Below are 16,133 nucleotides of genomic sequence, written 5' to 3'. Positions count from 1 at the left end.
TCTTCTTCGCCGACCCGCTTCTTTCTCCATCTCCGCCCCTTTCCCTGACCGCCGGTCCCCTCGACAGGGGCGCCGTGGCCAACATGCTTGTGACCTCGTGTCGGGACAACATCTGCCGAGTGTGGGTGGAGACCACCCGCGTACCTGACGACGGCATGGTGGATACTGGGTGGCTGTCGGCTACCTCGCACGACAACATGCACCTGCCAAGGAAGCACAAACAGCACAAGGTGCTGCAGAAATTCAAACACATGAGGTGAGTGACGACGCGCGGGCTTTGACTTGGTATGCTTGGTAGGTCGAGGTGGTTTTCACTTGGGCCCGACCTGTGGCTTGCTATGGCGATCTAGACAGTCTTGGTTCTTGAACCGTGTGGTTTTGTTTAGTGTGATGTAGCATCTTGATACCGCTGCTTGACATAGCTTGAAGCTATCGCCGTTTTGATCAAGGGAGTGAAGGGCGATGCATTGTTGCCTTTGTGATGATGAACGTTAGGTGATTTCTGGAGAATGTGCTACTGCTCACTTATCCACTCCCCTTTTACCCTGTGTATGACTATACCATTGCGTATGCATTCGGCAGACAATGCTTCCACCTGCGACGGCCCCGCGCCAGCCAGCAGCCCGACTGGCGACTGCTGGAAGCCATGGCTGCAGAAGAGGCCGCCGGTCAGCCTCGCACGGCGCTTCAGACACTGCATTTCCACCTGGCAGCGAGCATCAGCGCCGAGTCAGGTCAGTCACCCTGCGGGCACAGGTCGGGTCAGTGGTGATGGGCATACCATTGGTCATGCGCAGGAGACACTAAACTCAAGGGTTTCAAGGTGACATGGGACGCCTACGTTCAGTGGTCCTGTGGCGCAATGGATAACGCGTCTGACTACGGATCAGAAGATTCCAGGTTCGAATCCTGGCAGGATCGGTCGTTTTGCGCGCCCGATGCCTTCTGAGCCAGCGCTGAAGAGGGAAGATAAAGCCAGAAGTGCTTAGGACATCAGAGAACATGTCACGTCACTTCGTGTTTTTGCGATGGTTATTGTCGATGGTGTAGTGGGATGTTGACAGGGAGGGAAATTTAGTTCCATAGGGTCAGTCGTCTTGACGGCTGCGACATCTCGTATTACAGCAGGGATGAACGACTCGCTAGTATGGCTCTTCAGTCTCAACAGCCAAGAAAGCAAAACTTCACAGCAGTCGATAATCATATCATGTATCACGGCCGCTGAGGAATGTTGTCGTTTTTCCAGGTCGTAGATGGGTACGGTTGGTTCTCGGCAAGCAGAGGCTAGCGTCAGTTATCAGCAGATGGATAATGTGGGTGTTATATTCCAAGTGGCTGAGACCGTTGAAATGTCTCAGCAGATCGGGATCGGTATCATTTTGCAGATGACGGATAATGGTGTCGGGTTTCAGCAAACGAAGGCATGGTATCGCATTGCAGTTAAATGAGAATGCTATCGGCTTTCAGCGATTTGGAGCGCGTTGTATTGCAGTTGACAGAGAATGGTATTGGTTTTCAGCAAGTCGCGGTCGGATCTTATGGCGGTAGATGAGGAATGGTGTCACTTTGCATACATGTCGGTAATCGGAATTCGGAAGACAAAAAAGGAAGGATGGATTTGATCAATATACAATAGGGTGTATCGTCGAATTTTGATTTTTTTAAATCGTCTTCACTACTAAATTTTATTGGTCCCTGGCATGTTTGAAGCCGTAGGATACCAATCAAAAAAATCTGGGACGAAAACCTAGCCTGCTGCGAGCGGTTGAACGGAAGCCTGTCGGGACGGCGCCAGGCGTTGAAGTCTCCCCGTTAGTTACGCGCACACTAGCACCACGCGGCGGCTTGCGCCGTGCCGCCGCGTTCCCGGTCAGCCGTGTTTTAGCGTTCACTGACGGGTCGAGGTGATTATTCTAAGCTTTCCTAAGAAGCTTTCTGCCCCGCAGCTCATTATTGAGGAAGAATATCGCACAAACTGCATAGAACATTGACATGCAGGTTGTCGGCACATATGGAGAAGGGGATGTTTTGGTTAATGCCTCCTTTAATAGGAAGAGATTGTGGAAGAACAACACATTTCTTTTGGAAATTACTCATCCTCCTTCTTCCTACGTGCCTGCTTTAGTAATCGAAGTACCCCTATTGACTCTACGTTCTTGATTCGGCTGTGGATTTTATGCATGGAATTCCGCTATATTATATTTTCTCGCTCAATGTCCCCTGAGCTATATTGAGGCGTCACGGGACAGCAATGCTCAGCACACAACTGCAGAGAAAAAGTCAATGTGGCCATGCGTTTTGTATGCCAAAATGTGTGAGCCTTGGCGTGTACCAGCAGCCGTTGTCACCATTGTAATTTTCACGACTTTATCTTTATAAGGATGCAATTGCCCACTTCCCAGTTCCCAGACTGGGTTTGGAGATATAGTTTTACAGAAACATTTAGGAATGTCTGTAATGTAAGTTAAAAGCTAATACCGAAAGGAATCCACATATTTTCGAATTTCCTGTTTGCTGTATTGCTTAGTAAATGTCAGACGTCTTGATGGCATGGTTGCGATTGATGGTATGCCGGATGGCCAGGGTACGAACTCACGGTAAGTCAGCTTGGCCGGCAGGCATCAACAGGCACAATAGTCTTACACTGATATCGTCACCCTCAGTTATTCGTCACCATTCAGCAACAAGCCCAGAGCTTCGGGCTTTGAACCGTAAGGTACAGGTGTAGGAGCAAGACATTGCGCCGATTCGAAGGGCTGGATGGGCAGCATCGCGGGGGCTGGAATATGCCTGAGCGGCTGAGACCATCCCATTGGGACGGGGGTGTTCTGGGTGCACTCAGCCGCTCATGCTGGGAAATGCATCCAATGGAGCTCTCCATTCGAATGATTAGGGTGACCTTTAGTCTAGAACAAGGAAGGATGACTGTTGGCTGGTCCCGAGGATAGATACAAAGGACAGGCAATGACATCATATAATGAATCGAAGACGACCCGGTCCGATCCTCTGATAGAGGTTCATCAACACGTATCTCGTTGTGGACCATTTCGTTTTCCTCCACCGAAGTTTTTGCACCGACCTGAACGGGTTGGAAGGTAACGATGTTCAGAAACCATTAAGATCGTAATTGTATATTCGTTGTATATTCGTTCACTGAGGAGGTAGGACAGGTTCAACACAGTGAAAACCTCATCCTATCATCCAATAATTATAAAGTAGTCTTCATGGAATGGAAAGGCTAACCTAACTCAACGAATATACAATTACGACCTTAATGGTTTCTGAACATCGTAATCTTCCAACCCGTTGAGGTCGGTGCAAAAACCACGATGGAGGAAAACGAAATGGTCCACAACGAGATACGTGTTGATGAGCCTCTATCAGAGGATCGGGCCGGGGCCGTCTTCGATTCATTATATGATGTCATTACCTGTCCTTTCTATCCTCGGGACCAGCCAACCATCATCCTTCTTTGTTCTAGACTAAAGGTCAGCCTAATCATTCGAAACGGGTGGGGATGGGGTAGAGCTCCATTGGATGCATTTCCCAGCATGAGCGGCTGAGTGCACCCAGAACACCCCCGTCCCAATGGGATGGTCTCAGCCGCTCAGGCACATTCCAGCCCCCGCGATGCTGCCCTTCCAGCCCTTCGAATCGGCGCAATGTCTTGCTCCTACACCTGTACCTTACGGTTCAAAGCCCGAAGCTCTGGGCCTGCTGCTGAATGGTGACGAATAACTGAGGGTGACGATATCAGTGTAAGACTATTGTGCCTGTTGATGCCTGCCGGCCAAGCTGACTTACCGTGAGTTCGTACCCTGGCCATCCGGCATACCATCAATCGCAACCATGCCATCATGACGTCTGACATTTACTAAGCAATACAGCAAACAGGAAATTCGAAAATATGTGGATTCCTTTCGGTATTAGCTTTTAACTTACATTACAGACATTCCTTAATGTTTCTGTAAAACATATTCTCCAAACCGAGTCTGGGAACTGGGAAGTGGGCAATTGCATCCTTATAAAGATAAAGTCGTGAAAATTACAATGGTGACAACGGCTGCTGGTACACGCCAAGGCTCACACATTTTGGCATACAAAACGCATGGCCACATTGACTTTTTCTCTGCAGTTGTGTGCTGAGCATTGCTGTCCCGTGACGCCTCAATATAGCTCAGGGGACATTGAGCGAGAAAATATAATATAGCGGAATTCCATGCATAAAATCGACAGCCGAATCAAGAACGTAGAGTCAAAAGGGGTACTTCGATTACTAAAGCAGGCACGTAGGGAGAAGGCGGATGAGTAATTTCCAAGAGAAATGTGTTGTTCTTCCACAATCTCTTCCTATTAAAGGAGGCATTAACCAAAACATCCCCTTCTCCATATGTGCCGACAACCTGCATGTCAATGTTCTATGCAGTTTGTGCGATATTCTTGCTCAATAATGAGCTGCGGGGCAGAAAGCTTCTTAGGAAAGCTTAGAATAATCACTTCGACCCGTCAGTGAACGCTAAAACACGGCTGACCGGGAACGCGGCGGCACGGCGCCAGCCGCCGCGTGGTGCTAGTGTGCGCGTAACTAACGGGGAGACTTCAACGCCTGGCGCCGTCCCGACAGGCTTCCGTTCAACCGCTCGCAGCAGGCTAGGTTTTCGTCCCAGATTTTTTTTATTGGTATCCTACGGCTTCAAACATGCCAGGGACCAATAAAATTTAGTAGTGAAGACGATTAGAAAAAATCAAAATTCGACGATACACCCTAATATACAATGTAAGCTGGAGGCGACCAACCGGCTGTGCGCTCCTCGTGCTGAGAGCGTAAATGGTTGCGTAACGTCTTACTGGCTCACACACTGGTATACGCGACCACTCAATGCCCTCAGTTCACGTCAGTGTGCTTACAGAAAGCAGGGAGCACACCGGTAGAGACGAACGAGCAACGACGAAGTGCCAAGGGGAGTGAACTTTTGCCGTCGATGTCCAAAGGGGAAGTGAGCTCGGCCAGTTGGGATCCAGCTTATATACAATGTTATTGGTGGACGACGAGTGTCATATAACTTTATAGCTGTTTTGCTTCAACCCACAAACTACCATTATCATTAGAGTAAGGAGGCACGTAAAATGGAACAACACCAGGAGAAGGCGTTCAAGTTCCATCGCCCCTCTGACGAGAAGTGCTCACCGATAAGGCACGCACATGCTTGTTTACGCTCTCCGGCCGTGTGAATGACACCCATAAACTCGAACCCGAGCTGACTCACGGACAAACAGAGCTGCCGCGGCGGACGGCTGGAGGGGGGGGGGGGCTGAGTGGGGCGGCAGCCCCACTGGGATGGGGCTGAGGCTGAGGTTGAGTGTCGAGGGGAGAGGGAAAGCTATGGAGAGTGGCGGGTCCTGCATCTGTGGACGGCATAAAATGACGTTTGCCGGCTGCCGAATTTCACTCATGCTGATATTCTCGAAATCAGCATTGGGCGTCACTTCAGATAAGGAATGAATGTTGCATAAATTGTTACTGTTTCTCGGACGTTTCTCAAATACAATCTTGCATGTAATTTTGATAGATATCCATGGCGCCGGAATGGTCATTTTTCAGTAGAGCACCTGTTATAACTACATTCTCCCGTCGCCTGACTTCACTCCCTCTCTCCTTTCCAGACATTCCGCTGGTGCCCAGCATGGGGACCTCGGAGACGGGCTCGTCGCTCAACTTCATGGTGCACTGGCTGAACAACAAGGAGATGACATATACAGACGCGATGGAGCGACTGGCGGCCGAGATGGATCGGCTGGAGCAGCAGCAGCACGAGGCGGCCGATAGAGGTATGTTAGATTGGATGAGACACGAGATAGGGCAGAGGACAGAGGTAAGGTGAGGGACGAGGGTAGATCAGCAGCACGAGACAGCCGGCAGAGGTAAGTTAGACCGAGCGGGAGTCATGGGAACAGACTACAGAACAGAGGACAGAGCCAGAGGTAGGGTGTCTCTGGAGCAGCAGCAGCACGAGGCTGCCGACAATGGTATCAAAGTCAGATGTTTTCTCGGTGCTTTGACTTTCCATCGCCACAAGTACATATGTCAGACCGAGCTGGAGTGGAACTAGGGTCGGAGCGGGAGGTGGGTAAAGCGAAGATAAGAGAACAAAATTGAGCAGTGAGGAGATGCAATGGTTTGTTTGAACAAGCGACGATGTTTTTATATTGGTTATGACCTCGACGAATAAACTTGGAGTGAAAGTAGCTCTAGTCGTGTCACTCTCGCAAAACATCATCGTAGTTTCTTCGAACAGCTTCCGTTTTATGCCAAGCTACGATCCAGTTCTCAATACTTCCTATCACTTTCTCCCCTCTACCAGACCACTCTCCGTCGGGTGACGGCTCCGACGACGGCGTCACCCAGTCATCGCCCAACCTGTCTGCTGTGTCGTCATCCAACACCCTGGAGGCGGTGGCGGCCGGCTGCGTGGGCTCCGACGAGCTCGAGGGGCGGCTGGCGGCCCTGCTGCGCGACTGGGAGCAGGGCTCCGATCTGCTCTTCTCCATACACCCAGTCGATGGCAGCTTCCTCGTCTGGTGAGTACGACGGGGAAAATCGGGAGCGGGAGGGGTAGCGGCGTAGTGGCAGGAGGTATCTGGGACGGAAGGAGAGAAATGGGGTGTGAGAGTGAAGGTGGGTCGTGTCTGATAGTCTGGAGCTATCGAATAGATGCGATATGGATCGGTGAATCTCCTGAGGTGTCACTGACCGAAGGCAAACTGGACTGCCGAAGTTCTTCATTTTCTTCCGTCACATTTGCTGCTCGCGAAACCTGGTTGTACTGAGGTTTTCGACGCTTGAGCGCCACCCCTCGCCGACAAACGACCTTTCCAAAGCGATTGGGACTGACGCTTTGCCACCACTCCTTTCACAGGACGATCGACTACCTGGACGAGCACCACCCGTCGTTCCGGCAGGCGCAGGTCTCCTTCTCCTCCCGAATTCCTCAGGCCTTCCCTCTGGGAGACGCCATGACCATGTCCACCAAACTCTGTCTCTTCGCTCCGACCATAATCCAACCCGAGGCCGGTGAGGCTCCTGCCTGCCCGGTGCCGCTGCCGCCGGCTCCCTTCCCGAGCATGGCCATGGTCAGCAAGCACGACAACGGATCTCTCAACCTGTGGTGCATCACGTTCAGTGAGGAGTCCAAGTTCAAGACGGTGCTGAATGTGGCCCACGAGCGGCGTGTGTGCGGACACAGGTTCCGGGTGAATGATATCACTTGTCACCCGGTGCTGCCGCTGATGTTGAGTACGTCACATCACAACCCGCAGCCGCGCGCCGGGCAGGCCACCGAGCGGCCGGCCAGTCAGGTGAGGGAGGAAAGAGTGCTAAGATGGAAGTAGGGGAAGGGGAAGATACCGGGGCTCTCAGACAGCTAGAAACGGTGGATTTCGTGGTTTGGAGTGGCTGGGATATGCGGTGGATTTACATGTAATAGATTGCATATACTAGGGTTGACTATTAAGTAATGGAAGTGCCTTTAGCAATTAAAAGTTTTTGCACGTGCACACATTATTTTGATGCCATCACGTGCGCCGATGTTTTTTCTATCCAATGGTGAAGACCAGGTGTCTTTAGCTACATTTTGCTCTGAGCTATGGACGTTTTCCCAAGAGAACACCCAAACCTGCGGCGCACGACAAAAAAGGAGCCTGGTAATGGCCAAAATCGCGCGCCAGCGCGAGGTCATTAAATCTCAGTTTGTGGTAGGGAACATGCCTGCTGAGATCAGGAAATTTCTTTTAAAGTGTATGGAGCGACGGCATCAGGTGCGCCGGGCAACAGGTGCGACGGGCGGTGTGCCGCGTGCATGCGCAGATCAGCGAAGATGGCCTCCTGGCGGCGTTCCAGGACTGGGTCAAGAGGCTGGAACGGTGTGTGATGCTAGGAGGCGATTATGTGGAGTAGTGGTGCTAGTGTTATTTATTGTGTTATATGTATTGTTTTTATGAAAATATAGCAACTTACATTATTTTATTCGTGTAGCCATAACACTTGGCCACTGAGCCCTGGTGATCTCGCCCTGGCGCACGATTTTGGCCATTGCCAGGCCCCTTTTTTGTCGTGCGCCGCAGGTTTGGGTGGTCTCTTGGAAAAACGTCAATAGCTCAGAGTAAAATGTAGCCTAAGACATCTGGTCTTCACTGTTGGATAGAAAAAAGATCGGCGCACGTGATGACACCAAAAAAATGTGTGCACGTGCAAAAACTTTTAATTGCTAGAGACACTTCCATTACTTAATAGTCAACCCTAGTAGAAATGGAACAGATTACTTCTTGGTAATTAGCATCGCTTCTTCAGCAATAATTCTACCTTTTGTCGACTGTTCACTTCCGACTGCAGCAGTGAAACCCTATCTGGTCATAGGACGGTAATTTAATCATCTTTCCAAATCTACCATGTCCAGTTGACCCCACTCTCCGTCTCTCCCCCAGACGTACACCAGCGAGCTGATCCTGTGGCGCGTGGACCCCATCGGACCACTCTCCCGCACCTCTGGCGGGGTGACAGAGCTGACCCGTGTCAACGTGCCGGAGATGTCGGCCTTCTCTCACGTGGCCTGGGTGCCCACCCTGCTGCCCAGGTGAGCGCCGATGACGGGCGTCTCAGCGGAGGGGAGAAATGCGGAATTTTATGTTGTGGAAGTTGGGAGACATTTTGAGGTGGATATGCTGTCATTTTGCGAGATTAGGGTCACCTTTGGACTTGGTTTTGGCGAATCTTGTATCTAATAATGTTATATTTTGACAATAATCCACACTTCCTCTCTTTGTTGCCCCAATGATGCCATTTTCGATATTCGTGTTCGCATCGTTCGTACTTCCCTCACATTTTGTCCGTTAATCTGAGTTGTCCAATTTAATATATTTTTCACCTCTCTCGTCTCGCACCACTCTTGCTATCCCGAATCGTGTGGCTCCCGTTGTTTCCGCCCCTAACCATGTGAGTCATGCTCTTGTCATTCAGCACCACCCTGGGTCCGATCTGCAACTCGCCGTCGACGTGTTTCGTGGCCTCGGACGGGCGAAACCTGAACCTCTACCAGGCGGTCATCGACGCCAGGAGTCTGCTGGCAGAGATCAACAACGCCAAGCGGAAGATGAAGCGCATGGTGAGCTCGAGAACTGACCGCCTGCAGAGTGCTCGATAACCCCAAAACGGATATAACTGTGAATATGATGAGTACATTTGTTATGAAATGCTGTTTTCTAAATGTTGCTTCTCGATTTGTCTCCGCTGCTCGCATGATTGTAATTTGCCGGTTGTCGAGCACCCCATGCATCTATCACACTGTTCTTAAAACATGTCCCTATCCCCAGCCATTTCTAATACTCACCCCCACCCATTTCTAACCCTCGCTGTGTTCTCTCCGCCAGGGTTCGGGTATGAGCGACTCGTCGGACAACTCGTCGATCCCGGCGCAGCTGAAGCAGACTGGTCTGTCGGACGCCTTCCGACTGGTCTCTCAACAGTCGGCCTCCCGGCCCGGCTGCGTCATCCACCTCAACACCATACCGGACGTCACACATGTGAGCGATTTCTCCGCCACGGTGATATAAGCGCTGATGATGGAAGTGATGGAGACGATTCATGCAGTGGCCGTCATGCACTTGTGGAGTCGAATATTTTTTATAGGGTTACGGTAAATCGTACGCCACTTGTCACGTTTGAATGTAATCTGTCGATTCTGGAGGGTAATAATTGAGTGCGATAATTGTTGCGACGAATCATTCTTTATCTGTCATTTTACATCGTAATAGTCGACAATCTTTACACGATGAGCCACTCAACAGTGACTCTACATCTTCTTTTCACCCGTCCTCTATGGCTTGTCTTAAGTATTTGTGGCAGCTGACGTGACCCCCGTCCTCCACCCGCCAGGACTGGGAGCACACGCAGTTCCTGCACGTGTACCAGGAGCAGCTGATCGTGGGCCGGGCCAGCGGCGCGCCGACCAGCCGCTCCTCGGGATGGTATCCGGCCGACCCGAGCTTCTCCGCTATCGTCGACCTCCATCAGACGGAGAGCTTCTCCGAGCCGTTCTACATTGTGGTCATCGAGCGCGACACGCTGGGCACGATGATTCACATGTGGCGAGTGGTGCTGTCCTCCCAGCCGCTGCAGGGTTAGTAACGCGAGACAGATCTTACAGTCACAGCAGGAAGTGACATATGCGTGATACGATCAGGCGCACAGCGCTACCTTTTCGCACATGGTTTTCTTGATCTACTTTTGCGACGCCTTAGCAACTGCTTTCGCCTTTACACGTGACAGCTCAAACTTTTCATCATAGAGGGAACCATCGTTTCTCTCATGGTGTCAGATTTGATCCCAGATTGGTCACTTGCTCTCTCTTGGTATAATGGTGGCCGTACCCAGTCTCCCGTTATCATCTTTTCTGATCCCGTCGTTCGTTGTGTGTTCGCCAGGAGAGAACGGCCAGACCGACTCGCCCGGTGATCACCCCAGCCCCGTGCTCAAGCCCGTCTCCATCTCAACAGTCAAGGTAGGCAACCAGTAACCAATCATGCCCAATTCTCAAACTCGAGTGATTTGTGACCACCTTGTGATTGTGGGCTTGGCGAGTTTAACTCCAATAAATGATCACGCATAATTTGCTTGTGACTAGACAGACTCCCTTATGGTGATTATTCGGATTTTTAGAGGGCCTATCAAGCATTCCTGACCCCGCTCCCTTTCCTCTCAGGTGTGCACCCAGCGTCTGCCCCTGCCGGAGGGCGTGGAGGTGACGTGTGCCACGCCGGCGGCCGGCCACCTCAGCTCAGCCTCCATCTACCCGGCCTGCTTTGCCACCTACCACGTGGTGACCGCCTGCTCCGACAACACCGTCAGGTACGTGACCCGCTGCTGGGAGAGAAGTTTGACAGAAGTGTGTTTGTGTACCCAGCTTTCTGATCTCCTACGATTGACTGACAGAAGGACGCGAGACTAAAACCACTGGCTGATTTTTGTTTTTGTTTGTTTGTTTTGTTGGGTTAGGCCCTTTCGGTCTGACAAGACCATTTCAGAGCCGGAAGGATGATAGGAATTAGGGGGAGACATTGGTCTGGGCAGGCACCCTAGAGAGTCGCCGGGGCTGAGCCCGTCCAAATAGACAGGCCGACCAGCCCCCCAAGCACTCTCTGCACCCGGCTACGGGGTGCGCTCCCTCGGGAGCAGCGGTGCCGCTCCAAGGGAGCAGCCCGCATGAGATAAAGGTGCCTGTCCAGCCCGGAATGGGGGTTGCGGCGTGGAGGAGAAGGATTTCAGTATCCTGAGGATAGAAGCACGGAACGGTGGCTCTGGCTGATCTGAGCAGGGGCCTGTAATTTGGCACTTGTGTGCTCTTGTAGTATATCCGGAGGCTGCAATGCCACGATGTGAAAGCAGTTCTTGAAAAAAAAAAACTGCAACCGGTGGCCGCTAAATCAGTCACTATCCAAGACAGATAGCAATCTGCCATTCATCTCCTCATTTGTCTCAGCCGTACCGTAATGGATGTGAGAGTGCTATACTTAACGCTGTGCGCTGTCGCTCATGTGTGTGGACGTCGGCAGGTTCTGGAAGTGCCGCGTCTCGGAGAGCGGTGGCTCGGCCGACGGCGCCGCGTCCAAGACGTACCAGTGGTGTGAGTGGGAGATGACCAACTCGACCAGTCGCAGCTCGGCACTCAAACTTCCCGGTGAGAGAACAGAGGACATAATCTTGTGATCGGGCTGTGACAAAGCCAGTCACTGGTGTCCGAGGCGGCATTAATGACTACGCCCACCATTCAGTCTGAATAATGCTGAGACATGGAAGTCGGCTGCGTCTTATTCATTGAACACAAAAGGCGAAAGGAAAATGTGGCGATGATAAATTATGTTGTAGACTGATGTTTTTAGTACCCGTACTTCATCATGCGTCTTTCCTTCTCAGCTCGTTTTTTTTTCTTTCGTGAGCAGGTTGTCTTCTATCTTCTTCTCTCGTTCATTTTTTTTCTTTTTTTCTTTTCCTCCCTTCTCCATCCTGCCTTAGTCTGACACTCCGGTCCCGCCGTGCCGCAGGAGTGCCCCTCACGGTCAGTGTGGCGTATAGCGCCCGCGTCTCTTGCGCCTACAAGATCGGACGCTCCTTCACCAGGAAGGAGCAGGAGCGAGGCGCGCGCTTCATCAACCTCGGCGTGGTCATCTACGAGTGCGAGTCCAGCGGAGGTGAGTCGCGACCTTTGCGTAAAAATTTGCCAGAATCCGTCCAGTTCTGAGCAGGGGCTGGTTGAAAGTTGACTCGGAGTTTTTGACGGAATTGATAGTGAGGAGATTTAGGTATCGGTGTTCACTTTTTTTGTAGAGAATATTGATCAGATCGGCCCATGTGTATTAACGGCACGCTTGCCACCGGCACAGTCTGTGCTCAGCAAAAGTACCGGTCGTTCATTTGATTTGTTCCCGTCCGTGCTGAATCTTCATTGATGTGGTAGACGTGTCAGCAATAGGATAGCTGTTATCATTTCCACTGAACTATCAGTAGACTTGAAAATGCACTGCCTTTGTCTTGCCACACTACAAACCTCCTCTGACTTCATCTCACCATATATGACCGCCCGACAGGTTCTGAGTGGGTGAAGGAGGACACGATCATGCTGCACAACGTGCCGCTGCCAAGACTGTACACTCCCGGGGACGCCGACACCTCTCTACTGGAGGCCGGAGGACACCGTTACGTGCTGTCGGGAGTGGGGACGCAGCCCGGTGGAGAGGGAGATGAGGACAAAGGTAAGGAGGAGCCGAGGACAGATGGGAGGCGGAGGAGGGCACATGGGGGTGGAGAGATGATAGACAGAGAAGAGGGAGAGGAAACAAAGTTAGGGGACAGAGCGACACGAGTGATGCGAAGGGGAACAGAGTAAAATTGAGTAAGGCCGAGAGGATGAGAGGCGACAACGCGAAGAAACGCGAAGTTGTGGTTGCTCTTAGGTCGGTCGAATACCGCAAATAAGCCGCCAAAGAGTTCAGTGAATTAAACAACGCCATTTAACTTCAGCGGAACTGCACGCTTACCATCTAGGTGCATGTTTCAATTCAGGTGTGTTCTTGTTCGGGCCTTGTGTCGCCTTCTTTTCACCACCTTTGACACCTATCCCCACCTCTGACTTATGTCTTCTGGCTTCTGCCTCTGCAGCACTGGGCATGCGCACGGCGCCCAGCTTCATCAACGACAACACGGTCAAGTCTGCGATCGCCGAGGAGGGCAACATCCTGATGAGCGTGGCGCACAAGCACCTGGTGCGCATCGACTGGGTCTCCTCGGAGGACGGCTCTCACATGCTCACACTCGGCGTCGGCAGCAAGGTGAGAAAGGAGGGCGGTGGCGGATTCAGGGCGGATGGAAACTTGTTCTGGAGAGGCGAGATAAAATGTGGATGTGCGTCAAAGTTTTGGGTTGGCCGCAGTTCCTGTTGCCTTCTATGTTTCCCGAAGATCCTGATGTTTACCTTTTTACCTGAAGATCCTGCTGTTTCTTTGTCCTCCCCACATGTTATGATGCTCTCTGAGCTATTTGAAATCATGATGTTCTCTCTGTTATCCTCAGATTCTGATGTTCTCGCGCGTGTCGAGCGACATCACGGTGGCCAATATGAAGGCGATGAAGGAGAACCAGCAGACGGCGAGGCCCATCCTGCAGAAGGCCTCCTCGATTGCGCTCAGCTCCTTCACCCCCGACCAGATCAGGTAAGTCGCAGAGACTCCCTACCAGAGTGTCTGGTAAGACTTGCTTCCAGGCACATATTAAGGTAAAAAACACAGAAACTCCCATCAGGAACATGCGTGATGCAATACTGAATCCGAGCACACGAACTTTCGAAATGAAATAAATCCCGGACAATTAGTGCTCAGGCATCAAACGCAGACTTTCGAGCAGATTGGGTAGCAAACATGGGCTCAGACTAGATCAGCCAACGTGCCAGAACTGGGGCTAGCTCAGCTTGCACAAGACACACCGGGACTGGTCCCCTTCGTGGATCCTCTTTGTTCATTACAGCCCGTTTTTAGGTTTGGGTCGGATCGGTAGTGAGAGGATGTTTTACGCGGTCAGCACTTTCTTGGCATGAGAATCAGAAAACGTCAACCGATCCTGCCAGGATTCGAACCTGGAATCTTCTGATCCGTAGTCAGACGCGTTATCCATTGCGCCACAGGACCACATTTTGGGGTGTCCGAGCCCCCTTTGGGCTCAAAATGTGCCCTTGCCAACAAAAGGGTACAGGAAGACCAATCGAGTGTTCCTAGCACAGGCATTGCCATTGAGCTCTCCTCCGAATTCGGTGCTCAACTTTTTCTCTACATATAAACACCTCGGTTGCACTCCCCCAACCAACGCATGCTGCCTTGCTCAAATGCCTAAGTGACATTGTGTCTTCACAAGTAGCTGAGGATTTAGGATGAGTAGAACTTGTCATCGCAATCCCTCATGTGCTTCAATCGTATTTGCAGAATATGCTCTCTTGCCCAGCACAATGGTTGCAGCAAAGACGGTTAGCGGCACACTTTTAGAAAGAACCCTCTTTGGACCACGAGAATCGTTTGGACCTTTGCTAACTGCTTAGACTGTTAAGTGCATTTGGACCGTCTCCGCCACTAAACGCCGTGGCTGCAGTCGCCCGTCCGCGGAGGGCAGACCGACCATCTGATGCTAGGATTTCGATGTCAGTCGGATAACCTAGAATACGACAGGGAACTGGTGCATATGCGGATTGCCGAGAAGTGGCCTTTTGTATGTTTTTCTATGAGGATGCCGATGGGAATGCACTAGGATCAGTTTTTTTATCGTTTGAGGCGCGCGCGCGTGCGCAGGGGGTCCTGTGGCGCAATGGATAACGCGTCTGACTACGGATCAGAAGATTCCAGGTTCGAATCCTGGCAGGATCGGTAGGTTTTGGTTATCAAGTTGCACAGGGTCGCATCTTTTTGAAACGTTGTTGCGTCTTCTTGACCTCAAGATTGCGAGTGGGCCAACCAAGGTGAGGAGGGTTTGCATATCTTTGGATAGTTGGATAATAACGGCTCCTGCCATGTAAACCTGAGAGACATCACATAGTGTAACGCTTGACCGTTGACAAGCACATACCGGCCTCTATTTATAGTCACCGTGCCGGCCTCCTACTACCAGACACAGAGCCGCTCGAGTTAGTTCCAAAGACCCAAGTTTCCAAGATGGACCGATTACCTCAAATCTTGGACTCGCGCCTGAAGTCAGACTCGCTAGGACACACGCTTATCTCTGAGGACCCCATACCGACCTCTGAGGGATTCACACCGACTTCAAATAGACGGGTCCACAACGGACTCCGAAGAGAGTGGGACGGGCTCACGCTCCACACGTCAAAGTCCAGCTTTTCCTTGTTGGAATACCTACGTCATTGGAGGTCTGACGCGCATTGCAGCGTTCCAAAGAAAGCTGAGAAATTCTGGGGTGGCAATACAACGTTCCGTTGACCGTTGGCCCTCGGGTGCGGTGCGTATATGTAAAGAACTTTGATTGACTTCCCTCAGTTTCGCACCCTGCGTCTTTTTACCTTTCTGCTACGGCTGGCTGGAATGATCATAAAGTAGCATATATGAATAAATAAATGGGACGGAACGGGTGCTGCCATGTGCGTTTGTAGGGGAGAGTGGGGTAATTTGGCCGCTTTTTTTAGAAAACGATGTAACTTAAAATTGACGACACATTTCTGCATATTCTCAACGCTGGCAGGTGTCGCATTCATTTTACTTTACTGGACAGTGAACTTGAAATGATAGAGTAATTACTTATATTGAAATTGTGACGTATTACAAAGGTCTGCAAGGCGGCCAAATTGCCCCACTAGCAGGGTTATTTGGCCGGGGGTGTGGGGCAATTTGGCCGGTGTTAGTTTACGGTCGGGATTTTCTGTTATATTGCGAGTCAGCTTCAGATTCAGCAATGACGTGTGTCCTATGACGCATTTACCACATTTTGGAGGTTGACTCATGGGGTCACAGGGGTCAAAATAGCCAAATTAGCGGCTCTAGATGCGTAGACAGTTTTTTACGAATAACTTTTGAAGTAATCAAGCTAGGCCAAA

General features: G+C 51.1%; 1 protein-coding gene and 3 non-coding genes across 6 annotated transcripts in view; 3 read left to right on the top strand and 1 right to left on the bottom strand.

Moving 5' to 3' along the window:
• Positions 1-16,133, top strand: part of LOC122365539 (dmX-like protein 2) — a 91,492-nt gene that overhangs the window by 11,642 nt on the left and 63,717 nt on the right. For all 3 annotated transcript variants that reach the window (XM_043336826.1, XM_043336828.1, XM_043336827.1), the window contains exons 7-22: positions 68-256; positions 583-734; positions 5,665-5,829; positions 6,363-6,579; positions 6,918-7,356; positions 8,482-8,630; positions 9,014-9,158; positions 9,424-9,576; positions 9,929-10,172; positions 10,477-10,553; positions 10,755-10,900; positions 11,605-11,729; positions 12,094-12,240; positions 12,637-12,801; positions 13,208-13,377; positions 13,619-13,758. In XM_043336826.1, the coding sequence (XP_043192761.1) occupies positions 68-256; positions 583-734; positions 5,665-5,829; positions 6,363-6,579; positions 6,918-7,356; positions 8,482-8,630; positions 9,014-9,158; positions 9,424-9,576; positions 9,929-10,172; positions 10,477-10,553; positions 10,755-10,900; positions 11,605-11,729; positions 12,094-12,240; positions 12,637-12,801; positions 13,208-13,377; positions 13,619-13,758 (2,823 nt within the window). The remainder of the gene's footprint in view (positions 1-67; positions 257-582; positions 735-5,664; positions 5,830-6,362; positions 6,580-6,917; positions 7,357-8,481; positions 8,631-9,013; positions 9,159-9,423; positions 9,577-9,928; positions 10,173-10,476; positions 10,554-10,754; positions 10,901-11,604; positions 11,730-12,093; positions 12,241-12,636; positions 12,802-13,207; positions 13,378-13,618; positions 13,759-16,133) is intronic.
• On the top strand, positions 849-921 carry Trnar-acg. The gene has a single exon. It is a non-coding gene; the product is annotated as a tRNA-Arg (tRNA).
• Trnar-acg lies at positions 14,157-14,229 on the bottom strand. Its single transcript has one exon. It is a non-coding gene; the product is annotated as a tRNA-Arg (tRNA).
• Positions 14,883-14,955, top strand: Trnar-acg. Its single transcript has one exon. It is a non-coding gene; the product is annotated as a tRNA-Arg (tRNA).

This window comes from Amphibalanus amphitrite, unplaced genomic scaffold (assembly GCF_019059575.1).
Source record: "Amphibalanus amphitrite isolate SeventyFive unplaced genomic scaffold, NRLGWU_Aamphi_draft 000747F_arrow, whole genome shotgun sequence".
In the NCBI taxonomy this organism is placed as follows: domain Eukaryota; kingdom Metazoa; phylum Arthropoda; class Thecostraca; order Balanomorpha; family Balanidae; genus Amphibalanus; species Amphibalanus amphitrite.
This window is presented reverse-complemented; position numbering and strand designations above follow the sequence as displayed.